Consider the following 27,445-nt stretch of genomic DNA (forward strand, 5'->3'; position numbering starts at 1 on the left):
GCAACACACATATGTTTGTTACATCTTTTCTGATTAACACTTGTCTGAGACTATCTAATATAAAACAACACCAGGAATTTGAATGTCACAACAAATTAACAAGCACAGAACACCCTATCAATTCTGTCTTTGACGCTAACATATAGAGTGGCGAGCATGTGGAACCAGCAAGAATATCATAGACTATTCTCACCTTAGAAGAGCAGCCATTGACTCGAGCAGAATATCGCTCTCCTCCTCCTCCCTCTTCTCACACACACACACGCACGCGCACACAGAAACTCCTCCTCCCCCCACCTCTCTCTCTGTCTCCTACACTCCCATACCCATCAACCCTAATCCCTACCCTGAAAGAATCACTCACCAGCTTGCCACTGTTCCAACCTGTCGTCAATCTGTTTGGAGACAGACAAGAGAAACTGCTGCTCCAGCACTGAAGGTGGGGGGAGGAGCATGGCGCCACGCAGCGCCTGCAGGCGGAAAGCAGAGTTGTTGTAGGCCAGGCACAGCTTCAGCTGCCACAGGCCCTGCGTGTAGCCACACTGCTCACTCTGCTGTAGCAACTGGAGGGGAAAAAAAAGGATTTGATAGAAAGGGACAGGGTGGGAATGATGAAGAGAGTGGGGGAGGGTCAGGTGAGTGAAGGGAGTACCTGATCCTTATTTCTTACTTGTAGTCCTATCAGCTTCAGTACTGAGGTGTGTGTGTGTAAACATGCTTGTCTTTGTGTTCACATGCCTGTCTGTGTGTGTACATGAGGGGAAATGGGGTTGGTGATCAGTTCAAGATATGATGAAGACAGCCGGCAAGCTTCTCACAAAACTCACTGTTAACCTTGCAAACGTGGAAGTGAAAGTGAACACAAGCCTTTTATTGAGCTTTTAATTCAGTCTCTTGAAAAAATCAATTAATTATCCTATGAACACAAGGGGACAGGCAGGTAAACAGATAAAGAAAATGTGGCTTCTTGACACATACTGAAGAACATACAAAAATTATATTTTCTTTTTCAAAGATTCAAATCTTCACCATTGAAGTTGCCTGATGACATTATAGGTCTAGATTTAGAGATTGAGGGTGCTGTGTACACAAAATAAAACAAGCACAACACTTTTTTAGTTGCCCTGAACAAAAAGCAAAGGATGGAGCAAAACACAAAACAGATTTCAGCTTTGCTTCTACCAACCTGCTGCAGCACAAAATGAGGACAGATGGAGTCAGCCTTCTCCTGTACCACGCACTGATACACCACCATGGACAGCTCTTGTACCATGCTCACATCCTGCAGGTACAAATGTCATCTTTATTTCACCATGACCATGCACAAACCATACGCCAAGCATGCTACGCAATGAATTATAATGTGCGTCTTGTCATATATCTCATGCATCACACACTGATAGACCACCATGGGTGACTCTTGTACCATGCTCAGTTTCTGCGGGAACAAATATCTTAATTTTACCATACACAAAAACATACAGATTTTCTTCAAGAAGCCCAAACCTAGCACGCTAAACAAGGAATCATAGGTGCCTGTTCTTTATCTCAAGTAACACACACTGACACCCCTCAACAGACATTTCATGTAGATGGAATTTTCTTCTCCTTCACCAGGCTCTGCATATTTTGGCATACATTTCTGTGACTGGTTTGGCCAGCCACATGCTCTCTTTGGTGGAATTTGAATGGACAATGAAAGACCCCTCTTTCAAACATTTTCCATAACAACCTCAAGGAAGCTGAACATCTGAGGTGTCACTCACCAGGTCAGCCTTGCCCAGGAAAAACTCTGCCAGGGACACAATGCTCGGGTCAGACGTGAAAGATTTGATCACATCAGGCTGAAACACAGTACATTTGTGTTCACATAAACATGATTTTGTCACTTGTAAAACATGCTTAAAAAGCACAACAAACTTGTAAAAACGTATTTTTTCCTAGTAAAATTACTATTTCTGAAATATACCCACCTCAGTTTAACTATGTGAAGATACCCTACTATGCAAGTTCTAGACAAAAGCCCGCAATGTTACCATAGCAACCTGTAATGCGGGACAAAAGTTATCTCCCTTGTTATGCACAATGATACAGTGGTCATGCGAGACCCCCCGAGATTATACCCTATCCCGTCAGTCTTTCTCAATGCACGAGCGGGGAGGCGGGAGGGTATTTCTTTAAACTGAGGTGGGTATATTTCAGAAATAGTAATTTTACTAGGAAAAAATACGTATTTCTTTCATATATCCCACCTCAGTTTAACTATGTGAAGAATAAATAAAAGGAGGAGGGCTTACCATCAAAGGTTCCACTCCAATAATAATCCTTGAACAAGGATGTCCACTCCCTGTGGATACTGGTAACTCAAATAATTAAAAAAAAACACTGTCTGATCTCCAGTGCCAGACATTCACTTGGAATGTAATAAAAGAAACTGTACACTGCCGACAAAAGCAGAGAGTTACATAGCTGGCTTTGAAATTTGTAACTGGTCCCAGCTTGTCAATTTCCTCAGCAAACTCTGAGCAGTCTCTGAGATACATGTAAAAGGAACCAAAAGTAGACTAAGATTGCCAGCCTACAGCCTGGATGATCTCCTTTGCCGCTATGTTTCTTTGAAAGGAAAGACTTGTAGCTACCGCTCTGATATCGTGCGCTTTGGGGGCAAAATTGGCCGAACAGCTATCTCCCAACTCTCGGTATGCTTCTTTCACTACAGATTTCAGCCAGCCCGAAATAGCCTGAGCAGTGATATCAGACTTTGATTTGCACAAAGGCAGAAAGAGTCTCGTAGAGGAATCTCTCACCTCCATAGACCTGTCGAGGTAAATCCTCAGTGCTCTCACCGGGTCGTGCCATCTTTCCTCGTTGTCCTGTGACAGTGGCAATGGTTTGATAACTGCTGACTGGTTGCCTAACGATGGTTGTCTATTTTTAGCTACGAACCCTGGCTGTGTCAGCAGCTGTACCGACCCATCGGCTCTGAATTGACAATGATGGGAGTCACTGGCTAATGCATGTATTTCACTCACTCTGCACGCTGAGGCAAGCGCAACCAGAAAACAGGTTTTGCGCAAAAGATTTCTGAAAGAAACCTTCTCTAAAGGTTCGAAACTACTAGAGTTGAGTCATTCAAGCACTAATGCTAAATTCCACTTGGGAAAAAGGGTAGTTGTTCTCGGTTTTGATCTCTTAAAATTCGCCATCAAATCTAAAAGATCCTTCTCGTGCCCAATATCTATCCCTCTGTGGTGTCGGTATGTATCAGAGACCATAGAGCGGTACCCTTTGATCGTAATGGGCGCAAAGCCTTTCTCTTCGAACAACCACATAAAGAATTCTGCGACTTGAGGACAAGACAGAGACAGCGGTTCTAAGTCTCGTTCTTCGCACCAGTTTGCACACACACTCCACTTCCCCTCGTACACTTTTAAAGTAGAGGGCCTGCGAGCAGAAGAGATTTTCTCCACTGTAGGCTCGCTATAGTGCTTCTTTCTGAGCGCGGATCTGATAATTTTCAAACGTGAAGGTTTAGCGCTACGGGGTCGTAGTGTAGCCATTAGTTTCTTGGTTGCATGATCAGGTCTGGTCTGTTTGGAAGTTTCCTCAGGACTTCCGTGCTCAAATCCAAAAGAAGGTTTATCCAGGACTTTTGCCACTTTAGTGGAGCGATCAGGACTACCTCGCAGTTGGTCTCTGCTAGCTTCGTTAGTACTTTGGGGAGTAGTATCGACGGGGTAAAAGCGTACGCAAACATCCCCTCCCAACTCATTGAGAGCGCATCTACTCCTATTGCGAGAGGATCTGGGACTGGAGACACGAACGTGTCTATTTTGAAGTTCCAGCGTGTCGCAAACAGGTCTATAAATTATGTGGTTTGCCGTAGCGAGCTGTGATGCTCGCGAACACCTGCGGATGCAGAGACCATTCTGTATGGGAGATCTGTCCTTTTCTCGAAAGAGAGTCCGCCAGAACGTTCAATTTGCCCGGAGATGTGGCGAACTGATAATGTGATCCCGTAACGTTTGCACCACAGAAGGATCTCTCTGACAAGGAGCGTTAACTCCTTGGAAATTGTGCCTCCCTGTTTGCGAATGTATGCCACTACGGTAGCATTGTCTGACATAACAAGGACTGGGGAATTCAAAAGGGGGCTCCACCAACTTTTCAGGGCTAGGAAGACCGCCGTGAGTTCCAGCCAGTTGATGTGGCGAGTCGCTTCCTGGTGCGACCATGTGCCCTGTGCTTCGCGGAAATCGGGAAGTGAGCTCCCCAGCCCGCAGTGCTCGCATCTGTGCATATCGAACCGGAAAATGAACAAAATTAAAAATTTTAATAATAAATTTTCATTTGATTAATATACTTACCCAACTCACATATAGCAATTAACCCATAGTTCAGTGCTGATATCGCTGTACGCGTCCCCTTAGCAACAAGGAAGACGCCTCTAAAAAAGAGTGACCGAGACCCGTAAGGGTATCCAGGCCAGCCCGTAAGGGAGGCTGCCTTCCATATGCGCGCGCATATGCCGCCATCTTGTCATTCTACACGAAGCCCAACTCACTACTTTTTTAGACCCCCATACCCCCACAGCGGGGAGGCGGGAGGGAATAAACGATGTGAGTTGGGTAAGTATATTAATCAAATGAAAATTTATTATTAAAATTTTTAATTAAATTACATATCTTACCCAACTCACATATAGCAGATTGCTACTATAGGAGGAGGGTACTTACCAACTTAAGACCGCAGGACCTGCCCTGCAGCCACGAGAGCAGGCAAAGCCGCACTGCCATCTTGCCGCCTTGCCGCAATGTCTCTCAAATAAAAATTGATGAACACGTCCTCAGATTTCCAATAAGCCGCCGCCAGGACCTCTGATAGGCGCCCTGAGCGAAGCACGGCCACAGAAGACGCCCAAGCCCTCGCTTCGTGCGTCCTGGCTGACGTAAGAGGAAGCACCGCCCTGACCTCGCCAGACTGGCGTTGCCACCATCCATACGCTTGCTTAATGGTCAGTGAAACCCATTTAGTCAAGGTGACCTTCGAGATATCCTTCGCCCGCACAGTGTTGAGGGATATAAACAATAATTTCTGAGTTTCCGAGCGAATCGGCGAAGACCTAGACAGGTAGCTGCTTAACGCCCTGACAGGACAATTTGACAGATCGGGGTCTCCAGGAGCGAGTATATCGCTCAAGGGTGGAATACGAATGCAAGGCGAAGCCTGACCGGGCTTTTGATTTTTAGCGAGAAAATTAGACGTAAATCTCAAAGAGTAGGAGCCATCCCTCTCCAGGGAAATATCTTTAGCGAGACCAGAAAGTGCGTGCACCTCGCTACCCCTCCTAGCCGTGGCAAGCAAGACCAAAAACAGAGTTTTTCTCGTCAAATTAGGTAAACTAGCCAACCGGAGAGGCTCAAAGTCCTCCGATGCAAGGAAACGGAGAACCACAAACAGATCCCAGGCAGGGAGCTGTGATCTTGAGAGAGCTGCGTCAAGGGCAGCTCCCTTAAGCACGCTTGAAATGACACCGTCAAGATTGATCTTGCGACCGAGCTGTCTAAGAGTGGAAGAAATCGCAGACCTTCTAACTCTCAGTGAAGAAGGAGAGACCCCCCTACTAGCCAACCAAGAGAGGTGGTTGGCTACCTCCATGGACCTTGGGGAAAGATGTTGAACCTTATTCTCAGAGCACCACTTGGCCCATGCAGCCCAATGAGAAGAGTAAACGGAGCTAGTTGAGTCTCTGTGTGCTTTCTGTACCAGTTTCAGAGTTGTGGCCGAGGCCCCGGCACGACGCAGAGCGATTCTGACAGAATCCAGCCGTGAAGCTGCAACGCTTGCGGATTCTCGTGCGGGACCCCTGACCTGGGCTGTAACAGGTCGCCCCTTCGAACGCCTAGAGGAATGGGTGGGCGCACTGCCAGCCGCAGAAGGTCTGGATACCAGTGCTGGCTGGGCCAAAGAGGAGCAACCAGCACCAGCGCTGGTTTTTCCAGATCCACTTTTCTTACCACCTTCCCTAGCAGGCAAAACGGAGGAAAAGCGTAAGCCTGCAGATTTGTCCAATCCAGATCCAACGCGTTCACCGCCCACGCCAGAGGGTCCGGGAACGGTGAGACGAAAAGGGGAAGCCTGGTCGAGAATCTCGTTGCAAACAGATCTATGCAAGGCTTGTCTACTTGAACCCAAAGACGGTCCAACGCCTGGTGGGAGAGGGTCCATTCTGAATGCAGAACCTTGTCCCCCCGACTGAGGGCATCCGCCAAAACATTGAGCGTGCCCTTCAGGTACTTCGCTGAGAGAAGTATGTTGTGCGAGCTGCACCAAACCAACAGACGGCAAGCGCTCTCCGACAGCTTCTGCGAGCGTGTGCCCCCCTGCCGATTTATGTAAGCGGCCACAGTCGTATTGTCCGTGTGGACTTGTACATGACTGCCCCCCAGAAGCGGCAGGAAAGCCCGTAAACCCAGAGACACAGCCTCCAGCTCCAGCACGTTTATGTGCTGAGGAGCTAGGGAGAGATCCCACAGACCGGAGGCTGTCTGATCGGCCAGATGAGCACCCCAGCCTGTCATGGATGCATCTGTAACTAGAATGTTCTCCGGAGCCGGAGGAACGATCGGAACACCCTGAGAGACCCAGGGGAGCAGCCAAACACTTGTAGTGTTGCTGAACCAACTCCCCAGTCCTATGCGAACATTCCAGCCCTGAGAGGCTTGGTCCCACTGCCTCCTCAAAGCCGCCTGAAACGGCCTCTTGTGGACCCTGCCTAGAGGCACAAGGGGAGCCATCGATTCCATCTGCCCCAGTAGGGAGGACAACTCCCGGGCCGTGGACACATTCTTTCCTTTCAACGAGCGAACCAAGTTCTGAAGCTTGTCCACCCTCTTTTGAGAGGGACGGACTAACCACTCCACCGTATCGAAATCCATGCCCAGGTAAGTAAAGCGTTGGGATGGTTCTAACTCTGACTTCCCTAGATTGACTGTAAAGCCCAGCTGAGCCGCCAGGCCGAGAACCCTCGCAGTCTGAGTTCTGCACATGTACTGATCCTGATGCAGATTCAACCAATCGTCTAAATACGCCCGTAGGCGTACCCCCTCTTGTCTGACAAGGGAGCAAAGCTGGCGAACGACCAGCGTGAAGATCCAGGGGGCCAGGGAAAGCCCGAAGGGGAGTGCCCGAAATTGAAACACTTTCTCGCCCCACAGAAAGCGCAGCCATTTCCTGTCTTGAACATGCATGAGCACATGGAAATATGCGTCGGTGAGATCCACCGACGTGGCCCAATCTCCCGGACGCAGAGCTTCCCTTACCGAGAGAGGAGTCTCCATGACAAACTTGACTACCCGTAGGTATTTGTTCAGGGTGGACAGGTCCAAAACAGGCCTCCATGCCCCTGAGGCTTTGGGCACCACGAACAGCCTGCCGTAAAAGCCGAGGGACTCTCGATCTCGAACTTCCTCTATCGCACCCTTCAGGAGTAGGGAAGCCACCTCCGCATGAATGGCTGACTTGGCTTCCGGGTCTACGGGGTATCTGAAAGGCGGAGGTATCCTGGACAGAGGCGCCTTCCCCTCTGCCCAGAGGAGACGGAATCCCGAACGCACTATTCCCAAAATCCACCGGCTGGACACCAGGCGTGTCCAGGCGGCCAAGGCCCTGGAGGGGCCACCCGCCGCCACCAAGGCGGGGGTTACTGGGAATAGTGGCTCGGGAGACCCTCATTGGGGGTGAGGCTTGTGCCCCGACCCCCGAGAACCCCCAAAGGAGCCTCTCTTCTGGTAAGGCGCGCCTCGCCCCCTACCCCGAAAAGAGGTGGACTGATTTTGCATCTTGCCCCCCCCAGACGAAGAAGGCTGAGCCTTATTCTGAGAGGTAGGCTTGCTCTGAACCTTCTGAAAGCCGTGGTGAGCAATCCTTGCAATAGCCAGATCCCTAGCGTCCTGGGTTTCCTTCTGCAAAGCGTCCAAAGAGGAAGCACCCAGCAGCGACCCTTCCGTAAAAGGAGATACCTTAAGTCTGTCAATGGTACCCCTGTCTCGGATCTTTGAACCCGCCAAAAAGGCAGTTCTGCGGGAATGCACAGCATGCCCGTAAAGCCTGGCTGACAAGCTCAATTGTTCCTGAGAGACCCTGGCAAGCGTCGCCAACAGAGTTGTCACATCCTCCTGGGAGGCGTCGTAACGGAACTCAAACGGGTCTAACGATGAAGCGATAGACCTAGACAAAGAGCGTTGGAGAGAACTAGAGACGGAACCCAACTCGAGCAAAGATCTACCCGTCTCCTCCAAAGCCTGAAGAGCAGACTCCGTGTAAGGGACTATTCTATCCCTGGCATACCCGTCCTCCCGCAAAGAAAGCAGTTCCGGAGTCACCGGTAGAACTGATTTCGGCAAAGCAAAAGAGTCAAGTAGAGTGACGGGACGAACCAACAGTTTAGAGCTCTTTGAGAGCGCAGAACAAGGAACGTGTTGCCCCGCTTTAGCCAACCAAGGGCCCACCACCTCCGGAGCCTCCCCATGCTGTGACAACAGCGGAAAGGCATCGGACATAGCTCGACCTCTCGCAAAAATCTTCGACATCTCGACCGCCACAGAGGGGGACTCCCGGAATCGGAACGAACTTTTCGGTTCCTTAGCACTCCTGAAATCCCCTAAGGCAGAAGGAGGATGGACAAACTGAGATTTGTTCACCGCCACCTCCTCCTCGAGATATTTCGAAGCCACTCCAGCCGCCAGAGCCACCGCATCTGGCAGCTGCCGTGGCAAAAAGAATCCAGCACCTTCAGCCTGAGAGGCGGCACCGTCATCCAGGTAGCCTTCGTGCCCTTCCGTGCACTCCGGAGGCTGGTCCCCGTACTGACTAACAGAGTCAAGTCCAGAACCAGCCATACTACCACCAACTTCCTGCCCCCTGGGCGGAAGCAGATGCCTTTCAACCTGACCACAGTCTACTGACGAGGCGGGAAGAATAGGAACATCTGTTCGCTTGTCAGGGCCCTTAGCACCCACTGACACCCCGACTAAGCGGTGGATATCAGCCAGTGTTTCAGAACTTTCACCTGGGATTAGACCCGAGGCTACTCCCTCAAGACAACGCTCACGTGGAGTACACATACCTTGTGAAGAAGAACGGCCACCGGCCGGAGACCCAACGGGAGCCTGAGAGATCCCATCCTGAGACGCATGCACGTCCGCCCTCGTAACAGTAGCAGAGGGAGGCAAACGAACACTGGCCAGCGACGACGCACCCCCGACACCTGCCGGCAGCGCACGTAGCTCCGCCTTTGTTGACGAAACTTCAGCCGCTAAAGCCGACACCTGTGAGCTTAATGTCAAAAGCAAAGAGGCAACATCCACGGATGCGAGCCCAGAACCTACAGGCGAGACATCCCTAACAACATGCTTAACCCCGAGCACAGGCTTCTCCGCAGGTTTAGCCGACGAACCGGAAACTCCGGGCACGTCAACAACAACATCACTACATTTTTTGGATTCTGAACCCGAAAGAGACACGTGCGTATCACCGTGCGATTTAGAACTTCTAGAACTTCTAGAACTTTTCTTAACGGGAGAGGGCGAAGCAGCTACATGTTTAGATGTTAACCTCTTCCCGTCCGCATTGTCGGCCATGATGAAAACAACTCACAAACAAATTTGCAAAAAATTTTGTAAGTCCGAAAACAAGCCAACAATGCCGCCAAAATTCAGGTAAAAAATGGAAAGATCTCACCTCAACAGCAAATGCGAAGTCCGGAGACAAGAAGACACCAAGGGGAACACAAACCAGGTCTGGAAGACCAAGCAAGTAGGCTGAAACACAGCCGGAGCGTACCAAAAGCGACCAGCTCCACTGATCGCTGAGAGTAGAATGACAAGATGGCGGCATATGCGCGCGCATATGGAAGGCAGCCTCCCTTACGGGCTGGCCTGGATACCCTTACGGGTCTCGGTCACTCTTTTTTAGAGGCGTCTTCCTTGTTGCTAAGGGGACGCGTACAGCGATATCAGCACTGAACTATGGGTTAATTGCTATATGTGAGTTGGGTAAGATATGTAATTTAATTAATACTGAATTTGGTACCAGTCGAGGCACATGAAGTCTTGAATAATGAAAGATTTCAGTACGTTTCATCAGTCTAGTACAACACAGGCACTGTTGAAGCATTGAGCTCATCGTCTTTTTTTGTCACTCATGTCTTTTTCACCATGAAAAGCAGAGAAAAGTTTACTGATCTTTGGACTTTTTTGCTAAGAATGCCCTGATGTCAACACCTGGACCTTTTCGCTTCTTCCCCGTTGCATCTTTTCATGTAGTCTGTGCTGCAGTCTGCCTTTCAGCATCTTCTGTGGCTCTTGGAAGACAGATGGGCGGGGATGTAGCTCAGTCGGTAGCGCGCTGGATTTGTATCCAGTTGGCCGCTGTCAGCGTGAGTTCGTCCCCACGTTCGGCGAGAGATTTATTTCTCAGAGTCAACTTTGTGTGCAGACTCTCCTCGGTGTCCGAACACCCCCGTGTGTACACGCAAGCACAAGACCAAGTGCGCACGAAAAAGATCCTGTAATCCATGTCAGAGTTCGGTGGGTTATAGAAACACGAAAATACCCAGCATGCTTCCTCCGAAAACGGCGTATGGCTGCCTAAATGGCGGGGTAAAAAACGGTCATACACGTAAAATTCCACTCGTGCAAAAAACACGAGTGTACGTGGGAGTTTCAGCCCACGAACGCAGAAGAAGAAGAAGAAGAAGGAAGACAGACAACAAAGTGATTGGGCCTCCATGTGGCTTCTGGAAGATCCTTTCCATTGACTCGAGTCCAGAGAATGGCTGGTGAAGATACCTTTTCTGGACTAGAAGCACGCTGGGCTTGTTCCCTAGGTTGCAAAGTTTTGTGAATGTCTCTTCGCAGTTTGACCTCCAAATTCTGGGTACAATGACTGCACCCCTGTCTTCAAAATGGATGCAACAGCGTTCCGTTTTTGCCGCAGAGATGTTCCTGAATGTCCCGAAACAGCTGACTTGCCTTGGGCGATTATTCAATGTCATAATACATGTCCAAGGATAAATCTTGCAAGGGAAGGAAATTCTCATCAAACTCCTTGAACATGGCACTTGTGCTTGTGTGAATCACATGGATATTTTCCCCACCAATGTCAAGAAGATTCTCATTTCCAGTCTTCTTGCTTTTAATCAAAGCCTCTACTCCACCCTTCTTCCCCCTCATTGTGTTGCAATTGTCCATCAAACAAGAAACAACTTGAGCCCAGTCGAGTTTTCTTTCTGACAGAATGTCAGACACTGCATTGAAGATATTTTCCGCTGTGGCAACATTTACTTCTCTTGACCCTAAGTGCTCTGCTACAACTTTTTCCAGTTCCACATCATAATACTGAACAAGTACATTCACGATCTTGTCATTACTATTATTTGTAGCTTCGTCAATATTCAAAGAAAAGTGTCTGTCTGACAGCTTTGCACTCAGTTCTTTCTTCATTGCATGTGCTACTCTATGTACGGTGGTGCATAGACCAAATAGCCTGGACCGCCAACTCATCACGTGACCCTTCGAGGTTACGACGCTCGACTTTCACAGGGGCGCTTAGCGTCCGGTTTGAAAGACAGTGAAAAGAAAGCACGCTCCAGTTATTTGTGACAATGGGAGGTGACAATGAACTGGATTTTCCAAAACTCCAAACTAAACTTAACAAAACTCATCGAAAAACATGTTCCATATGCACTTTAGCTGAGTTTATTTTAGCATTTTCAGAACTTACCTCGGCAACTTCGTCCATGTTTACAATCGACACCGGATATGACATCCCCCTGATTTCTGAAAGGCCAAGAAGAGCGGGGTAGTAGTTGCGCTGAGAAGGATAGCACGCTTTTCTGTACCTCTCTTCGTTCCTAAATGCGAGGGGCCGCTACCTGGTAATAGAGAGAAAGAGCGGAGAGAGAGCTGGTTGGCAGTCCAGGATAAATGGTCTATGTACAGTGGTGTAAGTTGTACTACCACCAGAAAGAGAGAGAGAACCAAGTGCTTTCTTCATTGCATGTGCTACTCCATGTACAGTGGTGTAAGTTGTACTACCACCAGAAAGAGAGAGAGAACCAAGTGCTTTCTCATCACTCGCTAACCTCTTGGCAAGCTCAACAAGATCTCCCCCCAAAGAAAAAGGCAGACAATGTTCAGCAATAAATGCACAAACAACTGCTTTCCTATCTCCCATACCATCTCGCGTGACGGTAGTTGTGGAAGCTCCATCAAGCTTTGTAGACTGGCAGATAGACTTCAATTTGCGCTGATGATCCGCATCTTCTGCATGAGAAAGCAATGCTTTTCTTCCACTGGAGCCATAGATTAATGTTTTGTTGCATGGCACACAAAAACAAACTCCCGGTGACTTGACCTTTTCACACCAATCGCCATGACATACCCCATCGCTGTTCCGATCTTGCAACCAGTCCCACCTCCACTTGTTTTTTTACACCTTCATCAACTGTAGAAATATCTGCTCCCGGCGGCAACACCTTCATTATGCTTGGTTTAATACTCTTGTTGTCGATAAACACAAAATCCCAATGACACAAAACTTGAAACTGGCTGACAAAGTTACATTCCATGTGCTTCAAGTGATGTGCGCTACTAACGGATGTGGCCCCCCAAAAAATACCAACCAAGCTACGTCACTGACAGTAACGGCGAGGTCAAATTAGGCCTAATCTCCCTTGGCAACGAACAGCGATGCTTATTGTCTACTATAGGCCATGCTACACGATCGTTCAGTGATATATGACATTGCAGCTTTCCCACGACAACTAGTCATTTTATTGATTGATCGGAACTGGTAACTTGGCAATATAGCCAACACGTGCAATGATATATTTTACTGAACGATCGTGTGGCTGGGCCTTATAACGTCGTCTGCTATAACGATCGCTTTGCGACAAACGTCCCTGCTTTTCCAGTCCGGAAATGACTTTTAAAAAAAACTCAAAAACCGGAGATTACTTTTTTCGGCAATGATAAAACCGGATTTCCGGAATATTCCGGAAAATTAGCACCCCTACGCATAACTAGGGAGATAACTTTTGTCCCGCATTACAGGTTGTGGGCTTTTGTCTAGAACTTGCATGGTAGGGTATCACCTTCACTTGCATAATTCTGAAATTAAGCCAAGACTTTTAAATATGAATAAGAAAACAAAAAAGCCTTTAGAGTGCATATGAAACTCTATACATTGTTCACAATCAACAACCAAAATCTAATGCTGAGCTCAGTGATATGCTCCTTATTTAGGGAAAGTACTCATGTGAACCTCCGGATCACACAGTACTTTGTGTTCCAAAGATGAGAGCGCAACAGTACGAACAAATTTAGCATAACTTTCAGACTACTAGGCCATACTTTCTGCCTGAATCCTGAACAGCGCTTCTAATGTGTGACTAAATTGGTCATCCTTGCTCTCTTTCCCTCTACTACTCCTCAAGTTATAACCCCCAACCTTCCTAAACCACACCTGCAATAGTCAACCAAAATCGGACACCAAAAACGTTGTGCACCTTCTAATAATGGATAGCACCTTGTGTATGAAAACAAATCTTTTTTGTTGCATAAGAAAATTTCTCACTGTTGATGCCACTAAAACTCTCGTTACATCCTGCATTCTGTCCAGATTAGATTACTGCAACTCCCTTCTCATAGGCTGCCCTGACTCCACTCTCCAACCCTTGCAAAAAGTACAACACTCTGCTGCACGTCTCATTTTCAGAGCACAGCATCGACAACCCTGCACTCCTCTCATGAAAGAACTTCACTGGCTTCCTGTATCTGAACGTATTAGGTATAAAGCTGCCTGCTTCTGCTACAATATCATCTCTGAATCGGCACCTGCCTATCTTTCTGAACTGGTCTCTCTCTACACTCCCTCTCGCACCCTTCGTTCTTCTGATGATGCTCGACTTCTCTGTCAAGGTCGCTTTAAACGCAAGGCTCATGGCTTCCGCACGTTTTCGTATTATGGACCTCAGTTATGGAATTCACTCCCCTTTCAATTACGTCACTCTCCATCCATTTCATCTTTTAAGTCCAATTTGAAAACTCACTTGTTCCAACAACACTACGGATAGTTCCTTAGTATAGAGTCTGGGGATGTGAGATGTGCATGATGTGTTGTTTGAATCTGACAGTGATTGTATGATTTTTTTATACATGTATTGTTGTCACGCGCTTTGAACTTCTGATAAGGCGCTTTATAAATGCCCGTTATTATTATTATTATTATTGACGGCGCCATATGACTGTAGTCTGAAAATTATGATACATGATAAAAAAAATAATGAACTCAGTGGTAATTAAAGTCAATACAGTAGAACCCCCCTTTTAAGACCCCCCAATTTAAGACTTCCTCCCTTTTAAGAAACTGTTTTCTAAGACCTTCTGTTCATATCCTCTGTAGGGCGGGGATGTAGCTCAGTCGGTAGCGCGCTGGATTTGTATCCAGTTGGCCGCTGTCAGCGTGAGTTCGTCCCCACGTTCGGCGAGAGATTTATTTCTCAGAGTCAACTTTGTGTGCAGATTCTCCTCGGTGTCCGAACACCCCCGTGTGTACACGCAAGCACAAGACCAAGTGTGCACGAAAAAGATCCTGCAATCCATGTCAGAGTTCGGTGGGTTATAGAAACACGAAAATACCCTGCATGCTTCCTCTGAAAGCAGCGTATGGCTGCCTAAATGGCGGGGTAAAAACGGTCAAACACGTAAAAGCCGTGGGAGTTTCAGCCCATGAACGAACAAATATCCTGTGTAAAATGACCCCCATTTTGAGACTCCCTCCTTTTAAAGACCCGATTTTCTCAGATTTTTCGAGGTCTAGAAAGGGAGGTTCCCCTGTAGTGTAGAACTGACCTTGGTGAAGGAATGACTGGAGTGGTCAGCAGTGAGGGATTTGCCCAGCTGGCTTCTGTAGCCCTGTAACATACACAAGGCTACACAGTTACCCATCAGTGAAACTAGGCATCTGTAGCAGATACAAACAAAATAAGATATATAATAATAATAAACAGCTATTGTAATTCAATCAAGTTGGCGTTTCAATAAAACAGATTCTGTGATTGGTCAGAATACCCCAACTCATTAAAAATTACCGGTCATCGTTTCTCGATGAACACTAGTTACAAAAGCCAATGACCACCTGCTAGCGAGGCGCATTGATACAAACTCAATTAATCTCGGTTAGCTTTGAGGGTCATTTAACAAGTAAGAAATCTACAAGGCCTACGAAATACCGAGACCATAAGTTATGCAAAGTGATGACGTCAATTGCTTGACGTGAGTTGATGCATGAATTCTTCGGGCCTACATCAGTCAATTCCAAAGATAGCTTTTGGGATGAAAAGAAAATTGTTGAAAGTTTGCTGTCTAGAAACCAGCCAAAACAGAAGGGATAATGTATGTGAAAAAACAAAAACAAGGAGCAGAGTGATAAGATAGGAATACGGAAACACATTTCTTGGGACTTGATCCTTGCAGGTAAGTGAACTAAAAGTAGTATGTGAACAGAACAGAACCAGTTCTAGTTGCAAAGCCTAATTAAAGCCCTCCGTTGCTTCGCTCCGTCGGGCTTCAATGATGCTTTGATCAGGCGTCAATTCACGATGACGACTTAGAAGTTTCAAATGGAAACCTGTCAATGTGTAATTATCGGCTGTTATGCTAGCTCGACAGAGATGTAGCTCTATTTTCTGGTGCTTTGACAACATACATGATAATGCGTAGTTTAGCTCTGTGGTCTTGCACTGTAACAAGTCTTGTTGCCCTGGGTACTCAATGTGCGGTTTTGAGATACAGTGCAGTGAAATTAATTTGTCCAACCTAATAATAAAAGGACAGGACTTAAGTGGAGGAACATAATTACCATAGCTGCCAACCTTCTGAAGTCAAAATCCAGGAGCCAGGGGGTCCAGGGGGACCGTTTAGTCTTGAATATGAGCTGGGAGAAGTTGTAAAATTCGGGAGATTCCCGGAAAATCCGGGAGGGTTGGCAGCTATGAATTACTGACAATCAAGATAAAGTGTGTGAATACATTTGTTGGTGATAAAGGTGAGCTGTTCAAATGTTTGTTTGTTTGTTTGTTTGTTTTGTTGTCTGTGTGTTTGCCTAGTTGTCGATTGGTGGTCAACCATACAGCCAAGCAGAGTTACAGGTAAGTTCTGATTGCTGAGTTTAACTCGGGTACACAAGGACGCAATGAATCAATCAAGAGACAAGAACAGCTAACCTTGGGATCCTCACAATAGGACAGATGTCCCGCTCTCTGCTTGACTGCCAAGACACCTCCAGACTGCAGAATTGTCCTATCAGTAACATAAAACCCTTACTTTAGTAACCTGTCAGTAACATAAAACCCTTACTTTAGTAACCTGTCAGTAACATAAAACCCTTACTTTAGTAACCTGTCAGTAACATAAAACCCTTACTTTAGTAACCTGTCAGTAACATAAAACCCTTACTTTAGTAACCTGTCAGTAACATAAAACCCTTACTTTAGTAACCTGTTAGTAACAGAAACACTTATTATTAATCACCCGATTGAAAGAAAAAAACAACCTTCACTATTCAAACTTCTTACAAGTAATAATGAGCTCATAAATTATTATCCGTAAACAAAAGCAATCAACATACACTCACAGAAGAGAGAAAAAAATCGTGTTAATTGTTTTCTTAATTTACTTCCTTGAAATTATGATTACAAAATATTTTAAATAAACATTTAAATAAATCAATAGAAATTCCACAAAAAAAAGAATTTAAAAAAAGAGAGAAGAGAAGTGAAATGACTGACTGTATCTTCTCCCAGTTCTTCTCCCTGTGGAAGACAATCGGCCAGTAGCGTGGACCTAGCACCTTCACCTTGAGGAAAGAAATTGATACAGTTTGCCTTTACACATTTTCTCCACATTCATTTTTAAACACTGATGAAATTAATGAAACCGAAAGAAAAAAAATTAATGCATTTCATGACCATAGATTTTCTACACATGTAATTTTCAACATTAATGCCTTTTATTGAAACACTGCTTTGTGATTGTTTGTTTCATGGGCCGAAACTCACAGCTTTTACATGTAGGACCGTTTTTACCCCACCATTTAGGCAGCCATACGCCGGTTTCGGGGGAGAAATCACTGCTTTCAAGCTGGTGATTCAGTATGTCCAGTGAAAGTGACTGAGCAAACATGTTCTACTTTTATCGAATGTGATACAGTGTGTTTGGTTTAAAATTGATACAGTGTGTTTGTTTAAAGTGACTGAGCAAACTACTCTCATTTTTATTACATCTGAGGCAAAAGGTTTCTAAATATACTAACAATGCAAGATATAATTCAAAACCCAACTGATGTTGATCTCCAGATCTCACCTCTTCCAGTGTGTGCAGCTCTGGAAGAAGACACGGTGCATATGTTGTGAAAGTCTGACTCTGGTAATCCTTACAGTCCTGTAAACAATGCAAATTGGAACATTTTCTGATCAATTTCTGCCATTCATCATGCAAAAATCAATAATGTCAATGGTCACTAAAAATGAAAAGAAATAAAATTCGTTAAAAACAACCCACAATTCTGCCACACTTTCAGAAAACTTCTTTTTCACCCTTCAAAGTTCACTCTCTGCTTCAGCTGTTCACAGTTCTAAATGATGGTAAAATTCTGCAGACTTCAGAGACAAAAATTTGAAAAAAAGAAAGGTCTAAGAAGGGAGGAATTCTGAAAATGATCCTTCTTTAGGTGGAGAGAGAGGGGGGGAGAGGGGGGGAGGGGGGGGGGGGGGGAGGGGGTGCCCCACAGTATTGCATACCAAGTCCTCAACCCAAAATGTTAAAGGAACTAAACTCAACGTCGACTTTTAACTGAATGTCCCGAAAGAATTCAACATTAACAGAGGTGACCTAAGTTTTGATCTTGTCTTCATCTGTGTACTGCATACCAGACCACAGAAGTTCCCTGGAGGGAACAGTGCAAAAGGAACAAAACTCTCGGATCAACTCATTACTAAATGACCCAAAAGTATTCCAAATTATCAATACTGACCTTGAACTTGACCTGGAGAGGTACGAAGCAAGCTTTCCCCGAGTCAACATCGTGCGGAACAATGATACGAGGCTTGGCAGCAAGAACGTACAGGTGACGGAATGCCTGTAGGTGATATCTGAAAACCGCAGATATTCTCAGTCAGGTATTTGTTGCTACTTTGATTTTACAGTATAATCAGTGCAGGGAAAAGGAAGCATTCTTTAGACTTTCCCAAAAGAAATGTAATTTGTTATCTATCATCCTATCAACAAGAAATTCTGAATGCCATCAGTTATGTCTCTCTCTCTCTGTCTTTCTCTCACACACACACGCACGCACGCGCGCGCACGCACGCACGCACGCACGCACGCACGCACGCACGCACGCACGCACGCACACACACACACACACACACACACACACACACACACACACACACACACACACAGAGCAAGACCATAGTTGCCCAAAACAGCCCTTTTGACATACATTTCACGGCATGCACTGATCTTCACAACTACTGAGCGATACTTCAATTTATACATACAAAATGAGCACACCATAAGACACAGAGTGACAGAGGCAGTACTGACTTGTTGTCTGTGCTGAAGATGGGATACTTTGGAAAGAAGGCAATCAGCAATGCTCCCACGGCTTCTGGTGTTGTGCACAGAGTGTGTCTGAAACAAAACACACAAGTGAAAAAAAGACAAACCTTTTTCAAGCAAAAACACACACACCAAATCTGTATGTAGTATTCACTCAGGACATAGCTCCTGCATCCCCACACTTACTTTCAACTGAAGCATCAGCCTTCTCGTGTACAGGCCCAATTATACCCATGCAGGACAAAGATCTCAGTCCCTAGCCTTCTTTGAATTGGCTATCAGGATCACAACCACAGGACATAGATCTCAGTCCCTAGCCTTCTTTGAATTGGCTATCAAGATCACAACCACAGGTCATAGATCTCAGTCCCTAGCCTTCTTTGAATTGGCTATCAGGATCACAACCACAGGACATAGATCTCAGTCCCTAGCCTTCTTTGAATTGGCTATCAAGATCACAACCACAGGACATAGATCTCAGTCCCTAGCCTTCTTTGAATTGGCTATCAAGATCACAACCACAGGACATAGATCTCAGTCCCTAGCCTTATTTGAACTGGCTATCAAGATCACAACCACAGGTCATAGATCTCAGTCCCTAGCCTTCTTTGAATTGGCTATCAAGATCACAACCACAGGACATAGATCTCAGTCCCTAGCCTTCTTTGAATTGGCTATCAAGATCCCAACCACAGGTCATAGATCTCAGTCCCTAGCCTTCTTTGAATTGGCTATCAAGATCCCAACCACAGGACATAGATCTCAGTCCCTAGCCTTCTTTGAATTGGCTATCAAGATCACAACCACAGGACATAGATCTCAGTCCCTAGCCTTCTTTGAATTGGCTATCAAGATCCCAACCACAGAACATAGATCTCAGTCCCTAGCCTTCTTTGAATTGGCTATCAAGATCACAACCACAGGACATAGATCTCAGTCCCTAGCCTTCTTTGAATTGGCTATCAAGATCACAACCACAGGACATAGATCTCAGTCCCTAGCCTTCTTTGAATTGGCTATCAAGATCACAACCACAGGTCATGGAGAGGGGAGAATTGTGAATGCAGGCATGACCACAACAGTAGCCATACAACAACACCCCCAACAACCTTGCATGACCAGAACAAGAACCCCCCCCCGCCTACCCGCTCATATCTATCACATGAACCCTAACCCCACCTGCTCAACCACCAATCCCTCTCCCCCTGTCTCCAGCCCAAGTCATGGAGGGACCAGGGAAGACAAGTATGTACTTTTCAACAAGCCCTCCCCCCCCCCCCCCCCCCCCCCAAACAACCTTTAACATTGAGTCAGTCAAAGGAATTCTCCCCACACCCCAGAACAAAAAGGGAAAGACAGGACGACTTACTTGCCACCTCCCAGGAAGAGCAGGCCTGTGGCCATGGAGTGAGCCATGTGAGAACCGTACATCGCACCCCCGTACTGCTGGCCTACTCGCTTGCGCAGAAAGCGACAGATACGCAACACTTCCAGGTTGCCTGTGCCTGCCATCACCTGTACAAAATGTTTGTCAGCCATCATTTCAAATGGGGAAAAGAACTATAACACCAACAGAATGTGCTTTTGGGGAATGTAAACTTACTACTAGGCCAACCGTGCCTTCAGGAGCATGGGATCATGATAAAACGTTAAAAATAAGAATGAGATCAATCCGAAAATATGGGTGTATGCATGAGATGAAAAGCAGTGTGATAACTGACCATGGCCAGAGCAGTGAGCACAACACTGGCACAGTTCTCCATGGTGCTCTTTCCTGCCTGCTCACACAGCGCTGGGGTCAGCATGATGTCCAGCATGCGTCTCATGTACTCCAGCTGTAACAGACAAACAGATGATCACGCAAACTCATATACTGTTACATACACACATGCATATATGCACACACACACACACAAACACAAACCGGCACGGTTGGCCTAGTGGTAAGGCGTCCGCCCCGTGATCGGGAGGTTGTGGGTTCGAACACCGGCCGGGTCATACCTAAAGACTTTAAAATTGGCAATCTAGTGGCTGCTCCGCCTGGCGTCTGGCATAATGGGGTTAGTGCTAGGACTGGTTGGTCCGGTGTCAGAATAATGTGACTGGGTGAGACATGAAGCCTGTGCTGCGACTTCTGTCTTGAGTGTGGCGCACGTTATCAGTCAAAGCAGCACCGCCCTGATATGGCCCTTCATGGTCGGCTGGGCGTTAAGCAAACAAACAAACAAACAAACACAAACACAAACACTCTCACACACACACTCACACACATTACAAATACACACACACACACACACACATTACAAACACAAACACTCTCACACACACACACACATTACAAACACACAGACACACAGACACACAGACACACAGACACACACACACACACACACACACTCAGACCAATGCTAATTAAAAATCACAGCTATTTCAATTCTCAGGTACAGCTAATACACCTACAGAAGATGGAGTTTTCAAGCCACATCTCAAACTCTCAAACATCTTTTGCAAAGAAACAAAACATAAACATATTAATTTTCTTGAACCAATAATAAGCACAAAACTTAACATAATAAAAATAATAAAATTCTGATCAAGGACCCAAACAGCAGAAAAAAACACAACTCTTACCAAGATGTCAAAAGCTTTCTGGTTGGCTGTTCCGGCAAACTTCAGTCCCAGTACCATGGCACTGCCTGCTGTGATGTTCACCCAGGCTTGGCTGTTGAAGAGAAACACAAAAAACAATTTTTTTTGATCTGCACACAAAATAAAACAAATCTAAAACAAAATCACTTATATGAAGAAGAAAAAAAAAGGGTAGAATTTTGCATATATATATGCAGAAGAGATATGTCTCTATAAATGCGTCTGTCTCTTGAGTTATGATTTTGAAACATTCTTCAATTACCCAATCACTAGCAGGATTTCTTCTAAGCTTTTTTTCCCCACTCATGTACTTGTCTCGCCATTCTTTTTCTCAGAGAAGAAACACAGTGTGTTAGTGCTCGCTTCTAAACCAAGTTGTGGAAGACAGTACAAGACAAAGCTTATGATGTGGATAACCCAACATGGTACCCCTTTACCGAGGTACCCCTTTTCACCGACGGCTCCATGTGTCCAAGGATGCTTTTATCACCAGGGCAGTTTTGTTGTGAACATTTTCCAAATTCGAAAATTTTTATCTAAATTTTGATTTGATTTGATTAATATACTTACCCGAATCACATGATTAGCATTGACCCACTTCGATGCTTAGGTTATGATAAAAGCTACCCCGTCTAGGTATAAGGGGAGCAACCCCACCTAAAAAAGTGACTGCACCAGCATGACTGACACCCTGGGTTACGTCCCATGTAGCCTACTACGTCATCAATGGTGCTGGTCACGTGATACCCCTTCAATCGACTAATAGAACATTAAAATATCGAGCGGGGCAGGAGGGAGGGAATTACTCATGTGATTCGGGTAAGTATATTAATCAAATCAAAATTTAGATAAAAATTTTCGATTATAATTACATATTCTTACTCCGAATCACATGATTAGCAGATAACTCCAACCAGGAGGTGGGTAAGATCAAAAAAGTTCAAACTCACCATCAATTTCTGGAAATGCACTGGCCCGCTGCCGCCAAGGCAGGCAGGGACCTAGATCCATCGTTACAGAGCGAAGCGATGTCTCTCAGAAAAAAGCTGATGAATACATCGTCTGATCGCCAATAAGCTGTATTCAAAACTTCGCTCATTCTGTGGGACCGCAAGACGGCCAAGGAAGAGGCCCAAGGCAGCAATGTCTCCCTATTAAACTGATAAAGACAAAAGCCGAGCACCAGCAAGCTGTGTGCAGGACATCATCCAACCTCCCAGACCGTAAAACGGCCGAGGAGGAGGCCCAGGCCCTGGAAAAAGAGCTCGGGCTGAGCCTAGGGGAAAGATAGCCGATAGCTACGCCAAGGCGGAGGGAAAGAGAATCCCTCGCCAAAAAACTGGCCCACTGCCAAAAATCAGGAAAAGAGCCGGTGAGAAAGAAAACATCTAGCTCACTCTAAAACCCTTGCCAGGAACTGGCCCACTGCCAAATGACAGAACGAGGACCGAGAACCAACCTAAAAGACAGTCGCAATGCCGCTCATGCAAAAAATGCGAAAGACAGCATCAGAGAGCCCGTAAGCTGTGCTCAGCACTTCTTCCCATCTCCTGAACCATAAAAAACAGCCCAGAAAGGGGCTCAAGCCTTGAATAACCCGAGCCGAGTAGAGGGACAGACAAGCTGCCCCCCCCCCCCCCCCCCCCCCTTACTATTGGAAGGAAATGCCAAAAACCCTGGAAACGCCTAAGCGTAAGGTTGACCGATCATAAATGAAAAGCACCAACCTTCCCCAGGACCGTAAGACGATCATGCCAAAGTTTAAAGCCTTGGCATGGAGAGAGGCCCGAAAGGCCGGAGAGAGAACGGTCAGCTCCAGAGAGGAGTGACCTGTTTCCGAGAAAGAGAGAGAGACGTCTGAGAACAAAAAACCAGAGTCAAACTCAAAGAAAAATCTCAGAAGAGACGGTCACCAGAAGTCCACTACCAGTCCATGCAGAAGCATAGAGGGAGGAAAACAGAGGAAGAAGCGGCCTACGAAAAGTGTAAGCCGCCAGCAGAGCGGAGAACGCGGTGGCCAAAGCCTGATGTGACCGGAGACTCTAACCGAAATGACTAAAGTCAGAGTGATCACAAAGCAGTCTGCTTGTAGGTAAATGAAAGGAAATCCAAAAACCCAAAACAGAAACGAGACTGGAAAGGAAAACAGAAAACTGTGAAGCTAACCAGCCTTAAGACTCCCTGAACGAGAGTCCTCAAGAAGAAGGGCCCGAAGTAAATTTCGCGGCCGACCGAGCCCAGAAAATTCCTGAGTCTGGCTGAAAAACCAAACACGTCTGATACCTCAGAACCGAGAATCAGACACGGAACACAACAGGCAAGAGTCCGTAATAGATGCAAGTGGTAGAAGGGTGACCTTAACAGGCAACCCACCCCACCGGAAGTCGACCCGACTCGCCTCATGGCAGGATGAGGGAGAAGAGGAAGACACAAATTCTAGAGACACGGAGACCGTAGTCGCTCATGCCAGGCAGGAGACTATTACACGAGCTAAGGCTGAGAGCCGAAACGCCCGTAGACCTGCCATCAAAGATGCTGGGCTGAAAGCCCGCACCAAGAAACCAGGAAATTAACTAGACCTCCACCGAAAGGGGAGGGTTAGCCAATAAAGCTGAGAAAAGTGATAGGCCACAAGAATGACCCCTCACCATGCATTGCTAAAACCAATGCAAACTCAGTAAAATCTGAATGTAACTTCCGAGGCCAACTCAAGTAACCTTGAGTTTGGACGAAACACCAGAACCAGTCCGATCGCTAGAAAGACAGAGTCTAAATCGGCGAAAGACCCACAAGGACCGAGTTCAAAAGAGCAAACAACAACCACCACCACCAACGGAAGAAATGGCTGTTGTACCAGCCGAGGCTAAAAAAAAAAAAAAAAACCCGGATGCCCTAATGCCGGCTGATGTTCCCAAAAAACACAGACTAAGACGTCTGTGAAAGGAAGAACCTCTCCGGATAAACCTGAGCTGAGGACTAGCCTGAAAAAGCTGAGTCCGCTTAGGTAGAGCCCGTTTTGCTGCTTCGAAGCTTGAAGAGCAAAAGAAGAGACCTGAAGGTCCCTACAAATCTTTATCTCCTTGGAGGCCAGGAGGCCAGGGAGGCCTTGGAAGCCAGGAGACCTTAGAGGCCAGGAGGCCTTAGAGGCCCGGAGGCCTTGGAGGCCATGGAGGCCTTGGAGACCAGGTGGCCTTAGAGGCCAGGAGGCCTTGGAAGCCAGGAGACCTTAGAGGCCAGGAGGCCTAAGAGGCCAGGAGGCCTTGGAGGCCAGGAGGCCATGGAGGCCTTGGAGACCAGGAGGCCTTAGAGGCCAGGAGGCCTTGGAAGCCAGGAGGCCTTGGAAGCCAGGAGACCCTAGGAGGCCTTGGAGGCCAGGAGGCCTTGGAGGCCTTAGAGGCCAGGAGGCCTTAGAGGCCAGGAGGCCTAAGAGACCAGGAGGCTTCAGAGACCAGGAGGACTTGAAGGCCAGGAGGCCGAAGAGGCCAGGAGGCCGAAGAGAGACCCGTCCACCAAGGGTGAAGAACTAAGGGTGTCTCTCATGATTCCTCACAAACTAGGAATGGGCGAGGAACAAATCCCGTCTGTACATGACCGTATGGGCATTGTGCAGAGAGGAAGGCCTTCTCCGTTCTAAATTCGCCCTAGCAAAGGAGGAGAAAGCATCCCCTGCGTCCTGCTCTTTACTGAGTGTAAAGGGCGCCAAGGACTCCGTAAAGGAGTGTCTCCGAAATGGAAGCAAGTTCCAAAAGCTGTCTGCCCACTTCCTCAGAGGGGAAGAGAGTCTGCTCAGAGAGCAGGGGACTCGAAACGTTCCCCAAAGAAGAAGTTCCGGCGTGACCGGCAAAGGTGCACGCAGAGGGGCAAAAGACGACAGCAAATTCCGGGACATCTTGGGCAAAGGCAACTTCCTCTGAGCCGCTAATGTCCCGAAGCTGGGAAGGCCGGAGCCTGAAGCCCCTTTCCTGCAAGTCAACGGCCAAACTTCACCCCTGACTAAGAGGAGGATGAGAGGCGTCGAAGACCAAAGGCACAGGAAGTGAGGGGAACGGCAGAACCCACTACCGAAGTGTGTGGTAGCTGCTAATCCGCCTGAGGCAGGGAGCCTGCAAGCCCAAAGGGCACTGCTGACGAAAAAACCAGACTCAAACCAGATGGGACCATAGCAGGTCCACTATCCAGTGAGCCCCCACCTCCGGCCGGAGCCAGAAGCGCAGAGGTCGCGTACGATCGCCGACATAAGGCAAGGTTCAAACCGAACGTGACCGTAGTCTGTGCACTAACCAGTGAACCTACGCTTCCAGCCGGAACCAGAAGCAAAGCTGTCGCGGACGACAGCTGAAGTAGGGCAAGCTCGAACCAGAAGTGACAGCAGCCTGTGCACTAACCGGTGAGCTCACCTTCCGTCCGCAGCCAGAAGCGCAGAGGTCGCGTACGACCGCCGCCGTAAGGCAAGGTTCAAACTGGACGTGCCAGTAGCCTGTGCACTAACCAGTGAACCGATACTTCCAGCCGGAACTGGAAGCACAGCCGTCGCGTACGACTGCTGCCGTAGGGCAAGGCTCGAAACCGGACGTGACAGCAGTCTGTACACTAACCAGTGAACCTACGCTTCCGGCCGTAACCGGAAGCGGCGCTGTCGCGGACGACTGCTGAAGTAGGTAAAGGCTCGAACCAGAAGTGACAGCAGCCTGAGCACTAACCAGTGAACCTACACTTCCGGCCGGAACCGGAAGCCCAGCTGACGCTGACGACTGCTGACGTAGGGTAAGGCCCAAACCGGACGTGACAGCAGCCTGTGCACTACCGGTGAACCTACACTTCCGGCCGGAACCGGAAGCGCAGCTGCCGCGGACGACTGCTGACGTAAGGCAAGGCTCAAACCGGACGTGAACGTAGTCCGAACACTAGCCAGTGAGCCTTTTACTTCCGGCCTGAGCCGGAAGCAGCTGTCGCGGACGACTGCTGACGTAAGGCGGGGTTCGGACCGGACGTGAACACCATCTGCTCACTAGACGGTGAACCCCTACTTCCTGCAACAGCAGGAAGCCCAGCTGTCAGAACCGACTGCTGGAGTACGGAGAGGTTCAGACCTGACGTGAACACCGTCTGCTCACTAGCAGGAGAACATCCGATTCCGGAAACCGGAAGTGCAGCTGCCGTAAACGGCTGCTGCAGACACCAACCTTGTTGTGGCCGGATCCCCGGAGGGACATGCACTGTTGCGCTACCGCAAGCGGAAGGCAACAAATGCCGGCCAGGAAGAGGAGAAGAAGATCCCCAAGGGACCGTCCAGAAACATCACGGTGGACAGCAGCCTGGTCCGGAGAAGACCCAGAGTCTGAAGGAGAGAACGTCGCCTAACCCCCAGGCGGGGGGCAGAGCTGGCGACGAAGTCCGCCGCGGCAAACCTCGCGAACGAGGGAATCTATTTCTGGAAATAAGCAAAAGATAAGTGCAGACCCCAGAGCCCTAGACTCTGGAGCCGAAACAGACGTAAAACGACAGCCTTAGAGGCCAAAACGGACGGCTGAGAGCCAGACGGCCAATCGTCCGTAACAGAAAAAACGGCACAGAACAACGTAAAAAATTGCCTAAAATTGTGCCAACATGAACAACAACGGAGTTCATCAAAAGAAGAGGCTGCTGAGGGATAGAGCTTAGCAGGGCCCAAGCCCTACCCTCGGCCTTAGCTCCCTCTAATTCTCATTAACGGCCATGTAAGCACCGAGAGAAAAATAAACAAACAACTGAAACTAGCAAAGTCCGAACGGACGCCAACCTTTCAGAAGCCAGCAAAGAGGGCAGCTAAAACCAGTTTAGGAGCTACCAAAGGCAGCTAAACAACTAGCTATACGAAGAGTTAAGCGTCCGAGTACGGACGAAAAATCAACATAACAACAACATGCTAGCTAAAAATGGCGACCAAAGAGGAAGCCACAAGTCTGAAAATAATAAAGTCCGTACAGACACAAACATTTCAGAAGCAAGCACGCAAATAGATAAGCACATACGTAACAGCTACCGACGGCAGCTACAAAGCAAGCTACAACAGCGTTAATAGCCGAACACGGCTAAAACAACAGAAGCCAGACAACGTGCTAATGCAAATG

The 27,445-nt window shown here is 47.5% G+C and overlaps 1 protein-coding gene across 1 annotated transcript in view; it reads right to left on the reverse strand.

Annotated features, from left to right (window-relative positions):
* The window catches only part of LOC138953408 (anaphase-promoting complex subunit 1-like), a 116,358-nt gene that overhangs the window by 8,911 nt on the left and 80,002 nt on the right, over positions 1-27,445 (reverse strand). Inside the window, exons 40-51 of the mRNA XM_070325208.1 lie at positions 21,318-21,408; positions 20,408-20,521; positions 20,056-20,201; positions 18,672-18,758; positions 18,097-18,214; positions 17,427-17,504; positions 16,853-16,920; positions 16,289-16,364; positions 14,916-14,978; positions 1,767-1,844; positions 1,187-1,282; positions 365-563 (exon numbers count right to left, since the gene is read on the reverse strand). Of these exons, the coding sequence (XP_070181309.1) occupies positions 365-563; positions 1,187-1,282; positions 1,767-1,844; positions 14,916-14,978; positions 16,289-16,364; positions 16,853-16,920; positions 17,427-17,504; positions 18,097-18,214; positions 18,672-18,758; positions 20,056-20,201; positions 20,408-20,521; positions 21,318-21,408 (1,214 nt within the window). The remainder of the gene's footprint in view (positions 1-364; positions 564-1,186; positions 1,283-1,766; positions 1,845-14,915; positions 14,979-16,288; positions 16,365-16,852; positions 16,921-17,426; positions 17,505-18,096; positions 18,215-18,671; positions 18,759-20,055; positions 20,202-20,407; positions 20,522-21,317; positions 21,409-27,445) is intronic.

Source organism: Littorina saxatilis, linkage group LG17, assembly GCF_037325665.1.
Source record: "Littorina saxatilis isolate snail1 linkage group LG17, US_GU_Lsax_2.0, whole genome shotgun sequence".
Lineage (NCBI taxonomy): Eukaryota > Metazoa > Mollusca > Gastropoda > Littorinimorpha > Littorinidae > Littorina > Littorina saxatilis.